This window comes from Natrix helvetica (genome assembly GCF_964273705.1).
Source record: "Natrix helvetica genome assembly, chromosome: Z".
Lineage (NCBI taxonomy): Eukaryota > Metazoa > Chordata > Lepidosauria > Squamata > Natricidae > Natrix > Natrix helvetica.
The window spans coordinates 77,052,817-77,067,631 of NC_138554.1; the positions used below are offsets into that span (position 1 = coordinate 77,052,817).

At 40.4% G+C, this 14,815-nt stretch overlaps 1 protein-coding gene across 1 annotated transcript in view; it reads right to left on the reverse strand.

Annotated features, from left to right (window-relative positions):
- Positions 1-14,815, reverse strand: part of AVL9 (AVL9 cell migration associated) — a 139,280-nt gene that overhangs the window by 69,604 nt on the left and 54,861 nt on the right. The window contains exons 5-9 of the mRNA XM_081971281.1: positions 14,091-14,180; positions 12,860-12,926; positions 11,806-11,846; positions 11,553-11,591; positions 6,998-7,067 (exon numbers count right to left, since the gene is read on the reverse strand). Of these exons, the coding sequence (XP_081827407.1) occupies positions 6,998-7,067; positions 11,553-11,591; positions 11,806-11,846; positions 12,860-12,926; positions 14,091-14,180 (307 nt within the window). The remainder of the gene's footprint in view (positions 1-6,997; positions 7,068-11,552; positions 11,592-11,805; positions 11,847-12,859; positions 12,927-14,090; positions 14,181-14,815) is intronic.

Sequence of the window (14,815 nt, forward strand, 5' to 3'; positions counted from 1 at the left end):
TACTTCTGTTTTCTTTTTGTCCTCTGCAGTGATCTCCCCACTTGCTTGCCAGGCTCTGCACACATCGCGTCCTTTCTGTCCCACACATATTAGAAAGTGTGCTGCTTTCTGCTGATTAGTCCATTTGTCTGCATCAGGTCCTGCAAACACAAACTCTATCAGCTCCCTCCACTTTGACCAGTTTTCAGATATGTTCCCTGACTCCAAATCCAGGGAAGGAATGTGCTTTATGTTGCTGTTTGCTGCCATGACTCTTCTCACCCCACTCCTGGTATCATGTGATGATTTGGCATAAAGTAAAGGCAGACAGCAAGGAGCTTGAACTAGAGGCTTGTGTTTATTCAGCGGCAGCCATCTTAAAACTACCTTCTGCCCCAGGTGATGTCATTAAAAAAGTTCTGTTTCCTAACCTTTTTAAAGAGCTAGGCATAACAATTGAACTTGAAATATAGCACAGAACATACACATCATTACACCCTCCACCCTGGTGCTATTGTAAATACTTAACGAGTTAACTATTGAATTCTTAGTTTTTATTTTTATTATCTTTTCCTTCTTTTTGTTTTCCTGTATCTTATTTTGGCTTATCTCCTCCACCACTCTTTTTGCTTTCTCATCTATCTTCTGGATATTTCGTTCATCATCTCCCTTTGAGAGTCTTCTACTTTCACCTTTCTGTCTTTAAATATTCCCATCAACTTCTTATTATTCTTTGTCATTATTTCTACCATTTCCTCATAAAACTTTGTTAACTCCTGATTGAACATTTTATAGCAAATTATTATATCTCTAAAATCCCAATATCTAAAGAACAGAAAATCAATTCTTATTAGAATTTGTTCAGTCCTGATATAATCGTCCTCTAATTTTCTGCTCTTTAGACCCCATGGACAACATTCCTCCATGCCTTCCTGTCCTCTACCATTCTCTGGAGTCCATTTAAGCTCACGCCTACTGCTTCAGTGACCCTACCCAGCCACCTCATTCGTTGTCTTCTCCTTCTTCTTTTGCCCTCAATCTTTCCCAGCATTAGGCTCTTCTCCAGTGAGTCATTCCTTCTTATTAGGTGGCCAAAGTATTTGAGTTTTATATTCAGGATATGGACTTCTAAAGAGCAGTCAAGGTTGATCTCCTTTAAGGCATTCTTATCTTTTCTAGCTATTTTCTGGAATTCTGCATTTAATTGGGTATATCTTTCTCTTTCTCCCTTGCCTTTCGGTCCCCTTCTTTCCTCAGTTATTTGTGAAGCTTCCTCAGACATTTTGCTTTCTTGCATATCTTTTTCTTTGGGATGGTTTTAGTTGCTATCTCTTGTACAATGTTACAAACCTCCGTCCATAGTTCTTCAGACCCTCTGTCTATCAGATCTAATTAAATCTATTTGTCACCTCTTCTGTAAATCCCTCAGAGATATGATTTAGTTCTTACCTGAGTGGCCTAGTGCTTTTCCCCACTTTCTTCAATTTAAGCCTAAATTTTGCAACGAGAAGTTCATGATCTGAGCCACAGTCAGCTGCTGGTCTTGTTTTCATTGATTGTATGGAGCTTCCCCATCTTTGGCTGCAGAGCACATAGTCAATCTGATTTCTGTGTTGACCATCTGTTGATGTCCTTGTGTAGAGTCGTCTATTGGGTTATTGGAAAAGAGTGTTTGCTATGACCATTGTATTCTCTTGACAAAATTCTACCAGCCTGTGCCTGCTTCATTTTGTACTCCAAGACCTAACTTGCCTGTTATTCTGGTTATCTTTTGGCTTCCTACTTTAGCATTCTAATCCCCCATGATGATAAGGACATCATTTTTTGGTGCTAATTCTAGAAGGTATTGTAAGGATTCATAGAACCGGTCAACTTCGTCCTCTTCAGCACCAGTGGTTGGGGCATAGACTTGGACTACTGTGATGTTGAATGATTTGCCTTGTATTCAAACTGAGATCATTCTGTTATTTTGGGGATTGTATCCCAGTAGATCTTTACAGCATCGGACTTTCCGTTCACCACCAGATACATCCACAGCTGAGTATCCTTTCAGCTTTATCCAGCAGCTTCATTCTTTCTGGCACTACTAGTACTAGCCTTCTTCTCTTCCCCAGTAGCATATTAATAACCTTCCGACCTGAGAGGCTAATCTTCCAGGGTCATATCTTTTTGCCTTTTGGTACTGTCCATTGAGTTTTCATGGCAAAGATACTGGAGTGGGTTCCCATTTCCTTCTCTAGTGGATCATGTTTTGTCAGAGCTCTCTGCTATGACCTGACGGTCTTAGGTGGCTCTGCATGGCATAGCACGTAGCTTTATTGAGCTACACAAGCCCCTTTGCCACAACAAGGCAGTAATCCATGGAGGGGCTTTAGATTCTATAAGTTTGTATTTCTCACTGTTTACATTTTTCAGTTTCCACCTTTCCAATTATATGAATTTTAAAATCTTATCTATCTTCTGTTATTTTTCTTCTTTTGCTTCATAGTGATCTGTCACATATTAATAATACAAATCCAACTTAATCCACCAAATTTTTTGAAATCTTTTATATCCGCTTTTCAATATGCAGTTTCAATAGTTTTAATGTTTCATGTTTCTGCTTTGCTTTGTAAATCTTCAAAAAGCTCAGTAGATATTTCCTAGCATCCAAATCACCTGTTAAGATAAAGTCAAGTTCAGGTTATTTTCAGTTGTTGCTGAAACAGACAAGTTGTTACTGTTAGTTGTGAATTTGTGTCTGATCAATTGCGACCCAAGCCTCCAGGCCTTCTTATCCTCTACCACCTATGCTCATACCTATTGCTTCAGTGACTCCATCCAGCCACCTCATTCTCTGTCATTCCTTTCTTCTTTTGCCCTCGATCTTTCCCAGCATTCTCCAGTGAGTCCTTCCTTCTCATTAGGTGGCCAAAGTATTTGTTTCATCTTCAGGAACTAGCCTTCTAAAGAGCAGTCAGGGTTGATCTCCTCTAGGACTGACTGGTTTGATCGCCTTGCAGTCCAAGGGATTTACAGGAGTCTTCTCCAGCACCATAGTTCAAATACCTCAATTCTTTGGTGCTCAGCCTTTCTTATGGTCCAACTTTCACAACCATACATTGCAACTGGGAAAATCATAGCTTTTGACTATACAAACTTTTGTTGGCAGGGTGATGTCTCTACTTTTTACTATGCTGTCTAGATCTGCCATAACTTTCCTCCCCAGGAGCAAGTGTCTTTCAACAGAGTATAAAGTCAAAAACAGCTGATTGTCAGCCATTCAGGGAAGTTGGAGATTGGGTTTAAAAATAGCACTTTTCACAGTATTATTCAAGTTTTCCAAGCTTTCTGTATTTTAAATCATCCTTTAGGTTTTTCTTTTGCTTCTCAGTCTAGCCTTTAATCTTCCTCTTTACTTTTAGCCTTTAATCTTTCTCCATAAATCCAATCGCCCTTTTTAATGTTTGGAGCTCATTTCTTAAAAGCTTTTAAATTGGTTTAAGTCTCTAAGGTAAAAGTTAGAAGTTTCTTGTCCAGTTTCACTGCTCCATCCATGCATAGCTCCAGTACAAGATCTTAGTGACCCAGTTGTCCAAGCTTGTGACTGACCAAAAATGGCTGTCGTCCCTGCCGCTGTTCAGGAGAGCTTTTTTCGGATCAGAGAGAAATTGCGAATTCCTCGTGATCAATCAACCTCTACTTTCTTCACCTCCCCCCCAGGGGGTCTTAACCTTGTAGAGTCTCGCAGCAGGCAGTTGCCAGCTGTATTTCATGGAGATCAGTGGGGCTCCGTTATTTTCGAGCCGTTCTCGCCATGATGTCAATCGGAGGGCCAGAATAATCCTTTAGTCTGATTGGTGTAAAAGATGGCATATGGTAACTTTCAAGCTAGATGCCAAGCTTTCAAGTTTAAATATGATAGAGTTCCAGAAAGCTTTGTGTTATCTATACTGGGGGTCAGCAACCTGCGGTTCCAGAGCCACATGAACCCCCTGCTGTGGCTCCATGTCGGGTGATACCACAACTGGCTGGCCTGCCTCTCACCCTCCCATCCCAGTCACTCTCGCCTGGCCTGAGAGGAGAAGGGTATCAGTGGGGGACAGAGAAGAGGCTGGAGCTGATTCTTTGGCACTATTGCTGGTGCTTCTTCCAGTCCTTGTTGGTGCCGGGCATGCCTCGGTCTCTTGGGAGACATGCAACCTGCTCTCCACCCCAAGACACTGGTGCAACATGGCCGCAACCAACAATGGCCTCACTAACATGAAGGCTGGCGGGGTGGGAATGGGATCCAGGAGGACAGGATGACAGAAAGAGGGATGGGCCAGCAGCGACCAGCCATAGCTCTAAAACGTGCACAGAGGACTTTCGCCATCCATAGGATGCTTTTCAATGAAAGCCATGTGTTTGTGTCGCAACCCCCTGGCTGCTGTGGTGGGGCCTGGACGATGCGCACAAGTGGAGAGACCTTCCTCAAGCGTGTACGCTTTGTTGCACTTTGGCCGATCCCAGCCATTCACTTGAGGAGCTTTAGTTTCCCAGCTAATGCACTCTCCCGGCCTCGCCACAGCGAGCCAGGGGGTCACAAGAAGGAGGGGGAGAAAAGGAGGGTCATGGGAGCCTTAATGCAGGAGCAAAGGGCCCTGTTTTTGCCTTCACGCAACATTTGTGCTCAAGGCAGTCCTTGCCTTCCACCACTTTGGGTTGGAGCTCGCACCCGTCGCGCTCGGCCAAAGAGTTGCAAGGTGATAGCTGAAGCCTTAGTGCAAGAGTGAAGCGGCCCTGTACTTGCCTTTGTGCCACATTGGCATTCAAGGGAGCCCTTGCCTCCTGCTGCACAAGGGGGGAGGGGAGAGAAGAAAAAGAGAAAAGAGAATTCTCCCCTTTTCTCTCTCTCATCTCTCTATCTTTTGAGTGTGCGCAAACACACATACGTACACACAAGCTGAATACCCTCCTGGGTCGGGATCACTATGGCGGCAATGGCAACTCCTCTCACTGCCAACACTGCACGCTTAGGTGAGTAGCCGGCTGCATTGCGCAGGAGAGCCAGAGCTATTCCCTCCCTGTATTTGGTGGCGGCGGCAGCTGCTCCTCCCTTCCCGAGCTGAAATGAAGGAGACCGCAGCTGGTGCTGAGCAGGATGTGGAATCGCAAAAAGCAGCCGATTGAGGGCAATGCGGAGAAACCACTAGGGGCGGTAGGGTGAGAGAGAAAAATGAGAAAATGATGGAGGGAGAGAATGAGAGAGAGGAAAAAGAGAACAAAATGTGTGTGTGTGTGTGTGTGTGAGAGAGAGAGAGAGAGAGAGAGAGAAGGGGGAGAGGGACAGAGAAATGAGAGAGAGCTGGAGGGAGAGAATGAGAAAGGGAAAAGAGGGAAACAAATGACAGAAGAAGGAAGAAAAAGAAAGAAAAAAGAAAGAAAGAGGGAGGGAGGGAGGGAGAGGAAAAACAAAAAACAGATGAGAAGTAGAGAAAGAAAGAGAAATGAGAGAGTGAGAAAAAGGAAAATAATGGGGTGAGATAATGAGAAAGAGAGGGAAATAAATGAGAGAGAAGGGGAAAAGAAAGGAAGAAAGAGAAAGAAAAAGAAAGGAAGAAAGAGAAAGAAAGAAAAAGGGAGGGAGATAATGAGAAAGAGAGGGAAATAAATGAGAGAGAAGGGGGAAGGAAAGGAAGAAAGAGAAAGAAAGGAAGGAAGGAAGGAAGAAAGAAAGAAAGAAAGAAAGAAAGAAAGAAAGAAAGAAAGAAAGAAAGAAAGAAAGAAAGAAGAGAGCGGGAGGAAAGAGAGAAAAACAGAAAGAGGGAGGGAGGGTGAGAGAGAGACAGAGACCCATTTCCCACAGAAAACACCGGGAGTCACAAAATCTGGGTAGATATGGCTGGGTCATGTGACTGGGTGGGACTGACATTGAGTTGGCCACACCTATCCAGGTTTTGTTGCTCCCAGTGTTTTCTATGGGAAACGGGTTCAAATGGCTCTTTGAGTGTTTAAGGATGCAGACTCCATGAGCTGGGGTATCTTGAAGGGCTGACAGCAACTGTTATAAATGCCTCAAATTTTCCACTTATATAGAATTCGCAACAAGTATTTCCTTTGGCTCCTAATAATGGTTCTAGCACTAACCCCCATGGCTAAAGTTCTTATTTTTACAAGGTTAGCAAAAATAATTCTATTGCAAGCCTTCTGCTAGTTACAAATGTTTCAGAGTACCATCCCTACCCAAATATTTTTTCCCTTTAGAGGGAATGTTGTATTATACTCACTAAAATACTTAAATAAATGGGAGAAGGTACAAATGGTTGCATATATTACTACAAAAATGCTTTTGAAAACTAACACGAAAAGTAGTCATGGGTTGGGAGGGTTATTTGTTTCTTGAACTTTTAGCTCTTTTTGTAATTCTGAAACACATTTCCCCCCTTTTCCCCCCTGTGCAATTGTATTTTCTCCTTGCATCATTTTCAACTGGCTTAGCTGCCGCTTTCTTCTCTTCCTCATGCAACTTGCATATTTTCTATACCTTTTTTGACTAATTCTATCAGAAGAAAGGGAATATTGGTGAATGTACTTGTAGATTTTGTGTGTGACAATGACTCATGTGAAAATAACTGGTTGTATAATTATTATAGATCAATTAAATACAATATGATATCTTGTTTTACAGGCAATATTTTTTATCAATAGTTATTAGCTGAATTAATATTAATGCTTTTTTGAATTAGTCTTAAGTCTTTAGAGACTATGTCTTCTTAGAGGTTTATCTGCATATAAATTCATAAAGATGTATCATATGCCAGAGAGTCTTTAGGGCTGATTTCTATGTAGTTGGCAATTTAAACTGACAAGGTGGGGAAGCTGGGCATTACACATGGTTTTCATCTACATTTACCTTTCCTGTCTATTCTTTCTTTTGAGGGGAGGGAGGCCATTTAAAATTCAGAATGGATTTCAAGTAAATAAATTAAATTCTTAAATCAAGAATGGCTATGAATTCAAGGGGCATTTTGATAAGTACATACACATATATACTAACCAGGAAATAATGATAAGAGAGTCATTAATACTCCCACTAGTCGATTAACTGGAGAGATATAAAACAGAACCTGAAAAGAAGCAGGGGAAAAAATAGTTCAGTAGTATACGATTTGAAAAGAACCCAGAGTATAACTGAAGCAGTCAAACTACCCCTTTAAAGCAGTAAGATATTTATATAGAATAGAATAAAATGAATGAGCTGGAAGGGACCTTGGAAGTCTTCTAGTCCAGCTCCCTGCTCAAGCAGGAGAACCTATACCTCTTCAGATAAGTGACCGTCTAGAATAAAAACATCCAGTGAAGAAGTGCCCACAATTTCTGGAGGCAAGCTGTTCCACTAGTTAATTGTCCTCACTTTTAGGAAGTTTCTTCTTAATTCCAGGTTGCTTCTATCTTTGATTAGTCTCCAACCACATTGTTTCTTGTCTTGCCCTCTGGTGCTTTGGAGAATAATTTGAGCCCCTCTTCTTTGTGGCAGCCCTTCAAATACTGGAATACTGCTGTAATGTCACCCCTAATTCTTCTTTTCTTTAGACTAACCAAACCCAAATCCTGCAACTATTCTTCATATGTTTTAGTCTCCAGGCTTTTGATCATCTTAGTAGCTCTTCTCTGAACTTTTTCCAATGTCTCAACATCTTTTTTGTAGTATGGTGATCAAAATTGGTTGCAGTATCCCAGGTGTAGTCTTAGTAGGTTTTATAAAGCGGTACTAATACTTCATATGATCTTGATTCTGTGACTCTGTTTATACAGTCCAGGATTGTATTATCTATTTTGGTGGCTGCTGCACACTACTGGATCATATTCAGTGATCATCCACTAGGACTTCAAGGTCCCTCTCATAGTTTTTGAGCCAGGTCTTGCCTAATCTGTAGTTTTACCTTTCATTTTTCCTGCCTATATGTAAATCTTGGCTTTTCTCCACATTGAAATTCATATCAAATAACTGTCTCAAACATCCGAAGGGCATTAACCTTAGCACACTTGCCTGCAATGCATTTCCCACAGCAGTTTTGGAGGGCCAATATAAAAAAATACCATATGAGGTGAGACTGTCCCCCTGTGGAAGAGGGGCCATTGAAACTATAGTTCATGTCCTGCTATACTGCATTTTTTATAAGGATAGATGGATTAAATTTATTATACTTTACTCAATAAAGTATCTGGGAAATACTGATCTTTTTTATATGCAATTATTGTTATCAGGTCCATATGAAGTAGTTTTTTCTGAATGTGGCCAATGCTGTATGTAAAATTAGGGAAACTATCCACTGTTAATCCACTACCAATCGCAATATATTATTCTGTCTTTTATTTTTATTTTTTACTATTGGCGTTTTAATGCTGTTATTTGCTGGTCTGTGACCATAATAAAGTGGTTGATGATGATTGATGATGATCAGTAGTATCAATTTACCTATATTTCAGCCATTTTAATATAGCTGTTTTACTACGCCTCCTGCACAATAACAACCACAAACAAAATATGTTGCAATCTGTGTTATTACTTCTTGAAAATTTATGAATCCAGACCTTATGACATAAAGTACCATATTTTTTCGGCGTATAAGACGCACTGGAGTATAAGACGCACCAAGGTTTTGAAGAGGCAATTTTTTTAAAAAAGTAGGTAGGTAGATAGAGGGATAGAGAGGGAGAGAAAGAGAGAGAAATACAGTAGTTAGGCAGGGAAAGAGATTAGTTAGTTAGGTAGGTAGGTAGGTAGGTAGATAGATAAAGAGAGAGAGAGAGAGAAATAGAGAGAGACAGAGAAATAGGGAAATACAGTAGGTAGGTAGGGACAGAGAGAGAGGGTGTAGGTAGGTAGGTAGAGGGATAGAGAGAGAGAAATAAAAATAGGGAGAGAGAGAAATAAAGTAGATAGGTAGGGAGAGTGAGAGTAGGTAGGTAGGTAGGTAGGTAGGTAGAGGGGGAGAGAGAGAGAGAGAGAAATACAGTAGATAGGTAGGGAGAGAGAGAAGGTAGGTAGGTAGGTAGATAGAGGGATAGAGAGAGAGAAATAAAGTAGATAGGAGGGAGAGAGAGAAGGTAGGTAGGTAGGTAGATAGAGGGAGAGAGAGAGAGAGAAATGCAGTAGATAGGTAGGGGGAGAGTACCGTGTTTCCCCGAAAATAAGACAGGATCTTTTTTTTAAAAACCTACAAAATATGGCTTGGGCCTTATTATGAGGGGAGGGTTTATTGTTTTGGAGTTGCCGGGCAGCTGCTCTCTTGCGAGCGGGCTCCCAAAGAGCTGGGCACAGCCTCATAGGTGAATGGCTGTGTTGTGCTGTCGCAGCAACGCACACAACAGCCATGAAGCGACCATGCTCACGAGCAGCCACCTGGCAAACCCCCTTTCTAGCCTTATGGAGGCTTATAGAGTGCTGCTGGCAGGTGGGGTGGGCAAAAAACGGCCCATTTTTTGCTCATTTCTGCCCTCCCCACCCCCCAGGAGCTCCCCTAAAGCCTCCATAAGGCTATGCACGGCCATTTTTGTGAAGGGGGCAGGGCTTCGGGAGGCAAAAAAATGCTGTATTCGATGTATAAGTCTCACCCAGATTTTCAGTCTCTTTTTTGAGGAAAAAAAGGAGCGTCTTATACTCCAAAAATATGATAATGTGACAGTTGATAAAAGATTGTGTAAGATGTTAGATCTTTGTTTGTGCCATGATAAGGTTAATTCCATTTCTTTGACAAATTCAGCAAGCCCTAGGTATAACTGTGAGCATTATCCTATCCCAGTGATGGCTAACCTTTTTCCAAAAGTGTGCCAAAATTGTGTGCACGCGCGCTATTGTGTGTGCATATGTGCCCATCTGCGCATGCGTGCATGACCCCCCACCTGCACATGCATGCATGGCCCCTCATCTGCACATGCGCACACGACCCTCTGTGCATGCATGTCCCACCCCGTGTGGGAATTTTCCCCCTCCCCAGACTCCAGAGGCTTTCCTGAAGCCTGAGGAGGGCGAAAAACGGCCTTCCCTGGCCTTTCAGGAACGCCTCTGGAGGGCAAAAAACAGGCCCAATGGGTCAATTGAAAGTTTGTTCCTGAACCTCCGGTTTGCCCATTGGGCCGTTTTTCATCCTCCCCAGGCTTCAGGAAAGCTCCAGAGCCTGGGAGGGTGAAAAATGACCCAAGGGCCCAACCAGAAGTTCAGGAATGAACTTCCGGTTGGCCCACTGGGCCTGTTTTTCACCTTCCCCAGGCTCCAAATGCTTTCCTGAAGTCTGGGGAGGGCGAAAACGCCCTCTCCCGGCTCTCCAGAGGGCCGAAAATCAGTTGGTGAACACGCACATGCTTGCTGGAGCTGACGGATGCTGTGCCAGCATAAATGGCTCCACGTGCCACCTGTGGCATGTGTACCATAGGTTCTCCATCACGGTCCTATCACATTGAAAATTGAAGCTATGGATAGAGAGTATAATGTAGCTTCTTGTGTCATTATTTGCACAAATGTTCTAACTCAGTGGTCCCCAACCTTTCACTTTGGCAGCTGGGCCCGGCGTGTGATGTCTGAGTGGCAGGCACACGCATGCCTGCACAGCTTCCGAGTGCAGGCATACTCTCCACTCACATGAATAGAGTTTTGCGTATGAGTGGAGGGTTCTTGCACTCATACACAAAGGTCTACTGGCACTTTGCATGTGTGTGCTTGCTCATTGCTTCTGCAGTCCACTTTGAAATAGGTCATGGCGCAATTGTAGGCCATGGCCTGGTGTTGGGGAGCTCTGTAATGCATTCAATGCATTAGCTGCATTATGATCTAGCATTATGAACCATTATGCAGCGATTTATATCAAAATCTAGTGGAGAACTTTAGACAACCAATTGTTGGAGTATATGTTCTGGAAGATAAGTGTTACTTTGTTATTAAAACTTCTATTTTGGATATATTTTACTTTTCTAGATTCAACTGTAGAGTTTTATTTCTTTTATTCTCTATAATGAATATATTTTACGTATTTATGTAAAGTTGTAAGATTTTTATGTAAGATAAGGCCTGTTATGGATTACATTCTCTTGATCAATAATCAAGGCCAACAGAGGATACATATTGTAGGCTAAACATTTGAAAGACCTTTGCTGTACCAATGTTTAAAATACTACTATAACCATGGCTCCTCCTCTATGTTTTGGGTTGGTGTCTTTTTGAGTGTTTTTGCTTCTGCAAGTGAGGAAGAAAGTTTGCTGTTTTGTCCAATGATGTTTTTTCATTCCATTGTATGCCACTCAGTATCCCAAGAGTTAGGTAGTTTAACAATCTGTATAATGTATAAGTAACATATCAGGTTGCCTATTAATAGTGGACATCTATATGTCTGTTTAGAGAGAGGAAGCAAGAGACTTAATTTCACTAGCAAACTGTAATTTATGGTAAGTTAGCTAATAAGATTGATGAAAACATTAATACATCTACAGCAAACAAACACAATTAGCGCCTGGCTAACTGCATAATGGAATAATGTAGCTCCATAAGGTATTAATGAAATAATGTTAGTGAAGTCATACATTTTGCCTTTTAGAAAATATGGGAATAATCTTACCTTCTTTTCTAGAAGAATCAACTTAAAAAGAATTAAAACCTTTAAAACATAAAGAAAGATAGATCTTAAACATTAGTAGTCCAACAATATATTTGTAAGTGGCCCTATGCTTAAAGTATTCAAGTGTCATATCAATGTGCAAGATAGATCCAGAAACTTTTCTTTTGTTTACTTATATTTGTAACTACATGTTGCTTTATTTAAGATTCAAAGAAGTGGAAATAATTATGTACATTTCAATTTTATAACATACCTTGTGTCTAAATTGAAGAATCAGATCTTGTGGGGACAGGCCTAATAACAATGGAGAGGAAAATGGCACATTTCAATAAAAGCAACTAACATTTAGAAATCTTTTAAGTAAGAGTCTTACCTGTTTCCATTTACTATACATATGAATTCATTCTCTGGGGTAGTAGAAATGCAATATTGTGAACTGTTATTTAGATAATCTCTCTTTGTATAAAACATCAAACTTTCACAGCCCATGATTTCTGACTCTGCAGTCAGATAGATGAATGTAAAGAGTCTTTATAAGCAGCAAGAGTGAAGATCTGCCTCATTATTCATTTTACCATGAGAAGCATCCTTAAGTACTGGATTTCTACCATCATTAAGAAAAAATATTTTTATGGCATTGTATGTTTTCTTTGTTCAGTATTACTTTAAAACATGGGGAAGGTTTTTGAAGGAAATGTCAACTGATAATACTATTTCTCATCACTGACCAATATATTATTTACTTACTATAATGAATATTTTAGATAAGACATGATTTTTGGGGTCATTTGTATTTTCCTTTATATAAACTTGGTGCAATAACTTTCTTCATATATTGTGAATTAATTTGGATTCATTATACATTAGAGAAGCTTGCTGGCACTATGAATGAAAGAAAGAGGAGGATAAAATTATAGTGAAAAAAGTCAAGTTATTTTATTAGTCCTCAAAAGTGCTTTGGATTTTAACTTTTCATATCAAGTCCTCCAAGAGAAAAATGGGAGGAAGACTGAACAATCTGTTTCAATAACACATGTTTAATACTGTGTTTGTGATTTCTAAAAACTATTTTGTAGGAAATTCATTGGAAAGAAATTGAAATGCAAAAAAAGAAGTTGAAATGAACATAAAACGTAATATTTTATAGGATACATGACACACAAATCATGACAAACTGGTGCTTGACAAATGGGAAAGATAATCAAAATAACTGGTAATTTTTTTCAGACTTACACGATTGGCATTAAGCTTTATATGTAATAAAATACTTATAAAAATTGGAAGTGTTGTTACAATATATAGCTTACCAAGATAAACTTGTGACCCTTCCGGTGAGCTCCCTCCCAGTGAGCTATTCATGTGTTCATAAAGTTCCTAAAAACCATAAAATGTTGAAAGCATGAGCATCTTGTTTTAAAAGTAACTTTAGGGGGAAAACGAAAGGGTCTACTTTATATAAGAAAAATCTACCAAAATACTTTTTCTAAGAGATTAACATTTTTTTGAAATCTCTAAAGATATAGTTATACATCCTTTAGAATCCTGGGGTTCAGAACTGCTTTAGATATAGCTTTAACGGAATTTTGCAAATATTTTATATACAGTATGCTATTCTACAAATAATGTGTGCATATATCTTTCAAAAATATCACTTATCAATAGTTTCAGTAACTTTTAGAGGGAATATTCTCAAAGAACAATAACTCTTTCTTAAGCATACAAAACTGGCTGTCAGATTCTTACTAAAAATTGCCTTCTAGCTTACTAACAATAGACACTGGGTTGGATCTACTGTTTCTCTTTTGTAAATAACAGGTAAGAGGAAATTAACATTCAGCAGGCCTAAATTACAGGGCTATGTGAACCCTGCCACGTCCAGCTGACATTTGCATCTTCTTCCTTTTGCTGCTGCTGCTCAGGCACACCCAGCTTTGCCCTTTGCAAAGCAGCTACTGTTGCACTAGGCCTTCTTCTTAAAGCTGTGACTTTCTCACACACCTTTCAAATTAAACAAGGGCCATATGCAATTTGGACAAGGATACCAACTTCCAAAGCAGATTTTAAAGCTCTGACAGAAATCAGGATCAGCAGAGCACAGGGTGGCAAGACCAGCATTGGTAGCAAAGTGCAGGTGGCCTAGAGGGCAAAAATGAGGGAGAGATAGGCAGGTGGGAGTTGAAGAGTCCCTGTGGTCATAAGTGCAGATGGGCTGCCAAGCACCCAAATTTTGATCATGTAACTGTGGAGGCACTGCAATGATCATAACTTTGGGAACCAGGCATTAACCAGCACTCATCAGTGCTACTTATCATTCAATAACTAGTTATTAGATGAGGGCTATATGTGTTGCAAATAATATATTTAAGCTGAACCTTCCATTCTATTTTGAACATGGATTCTGGTTAAGTGTATATACTCTTCTATCAGCAATGGCTCCTCCAATACACTTTTAATGTTACTCTCCCTCTCTCTCTTTCTCTCTCTCTCTCTCTCTCATAATCTTTCAAACAATTTTACTTTTTTATATTTAAAACATACCTTAAGAATTGAAATTTGTGAGAAGTCTTTCTCTTCAAAGTAGGCATGTGTAATTAGCTGCAACTTAGCTTGAAGTAGCCCATACAGAGGCTTGCAAGAAAAAGAGCATCATATTATATCAAGAAAGACAAACAAGGAGGCAATAACAACAGGATCTAATCATTAAAAGCAGTTGAATTTGAATAATCTGAATACACTGTATATTCTTCAAGCCATATATCATATACAGTTGCAACTGATTTATGAATATGAATTAGAATGGTCAGTTATTCTATACAGTAACATATGGGTGTTTCCCACAGAAAAGAAAACACCGGGAGCCACAAAACTTGGGTGGGTATGGCCAACTCAATGTCACTCCCCCCCCGACACATCTACCCAGGTTTTGTGGCTCCTGGTGTTTTCTGTATGAAATGGGTCTCTCTCTCTCTCCTTACCTCCCTCTCATTTTTGTTTTTCTCTTTTTCCTCCCCCTCTTCTTTCTTTCTCTCTTTCTTTCTTCCTTTCTTTCCCCATTCTCTCTCATTTATTTCCCTCTCTCTCATTCTCTCCCTCCAGCTCTCTCATTCTCTCCCACTCCCCTCCCTCTCTCTCACTTGTTTCTCTTTTTCCTCTCCCTCATTCTCTCCCTCCATCATTTTCTCACCCTAGAGCCCCTAGTGTTTTCTCCACATTGCCTCAACAGGCTGCTTTTTGCGATTCCACATCCTTTGGAGACAGCTCAT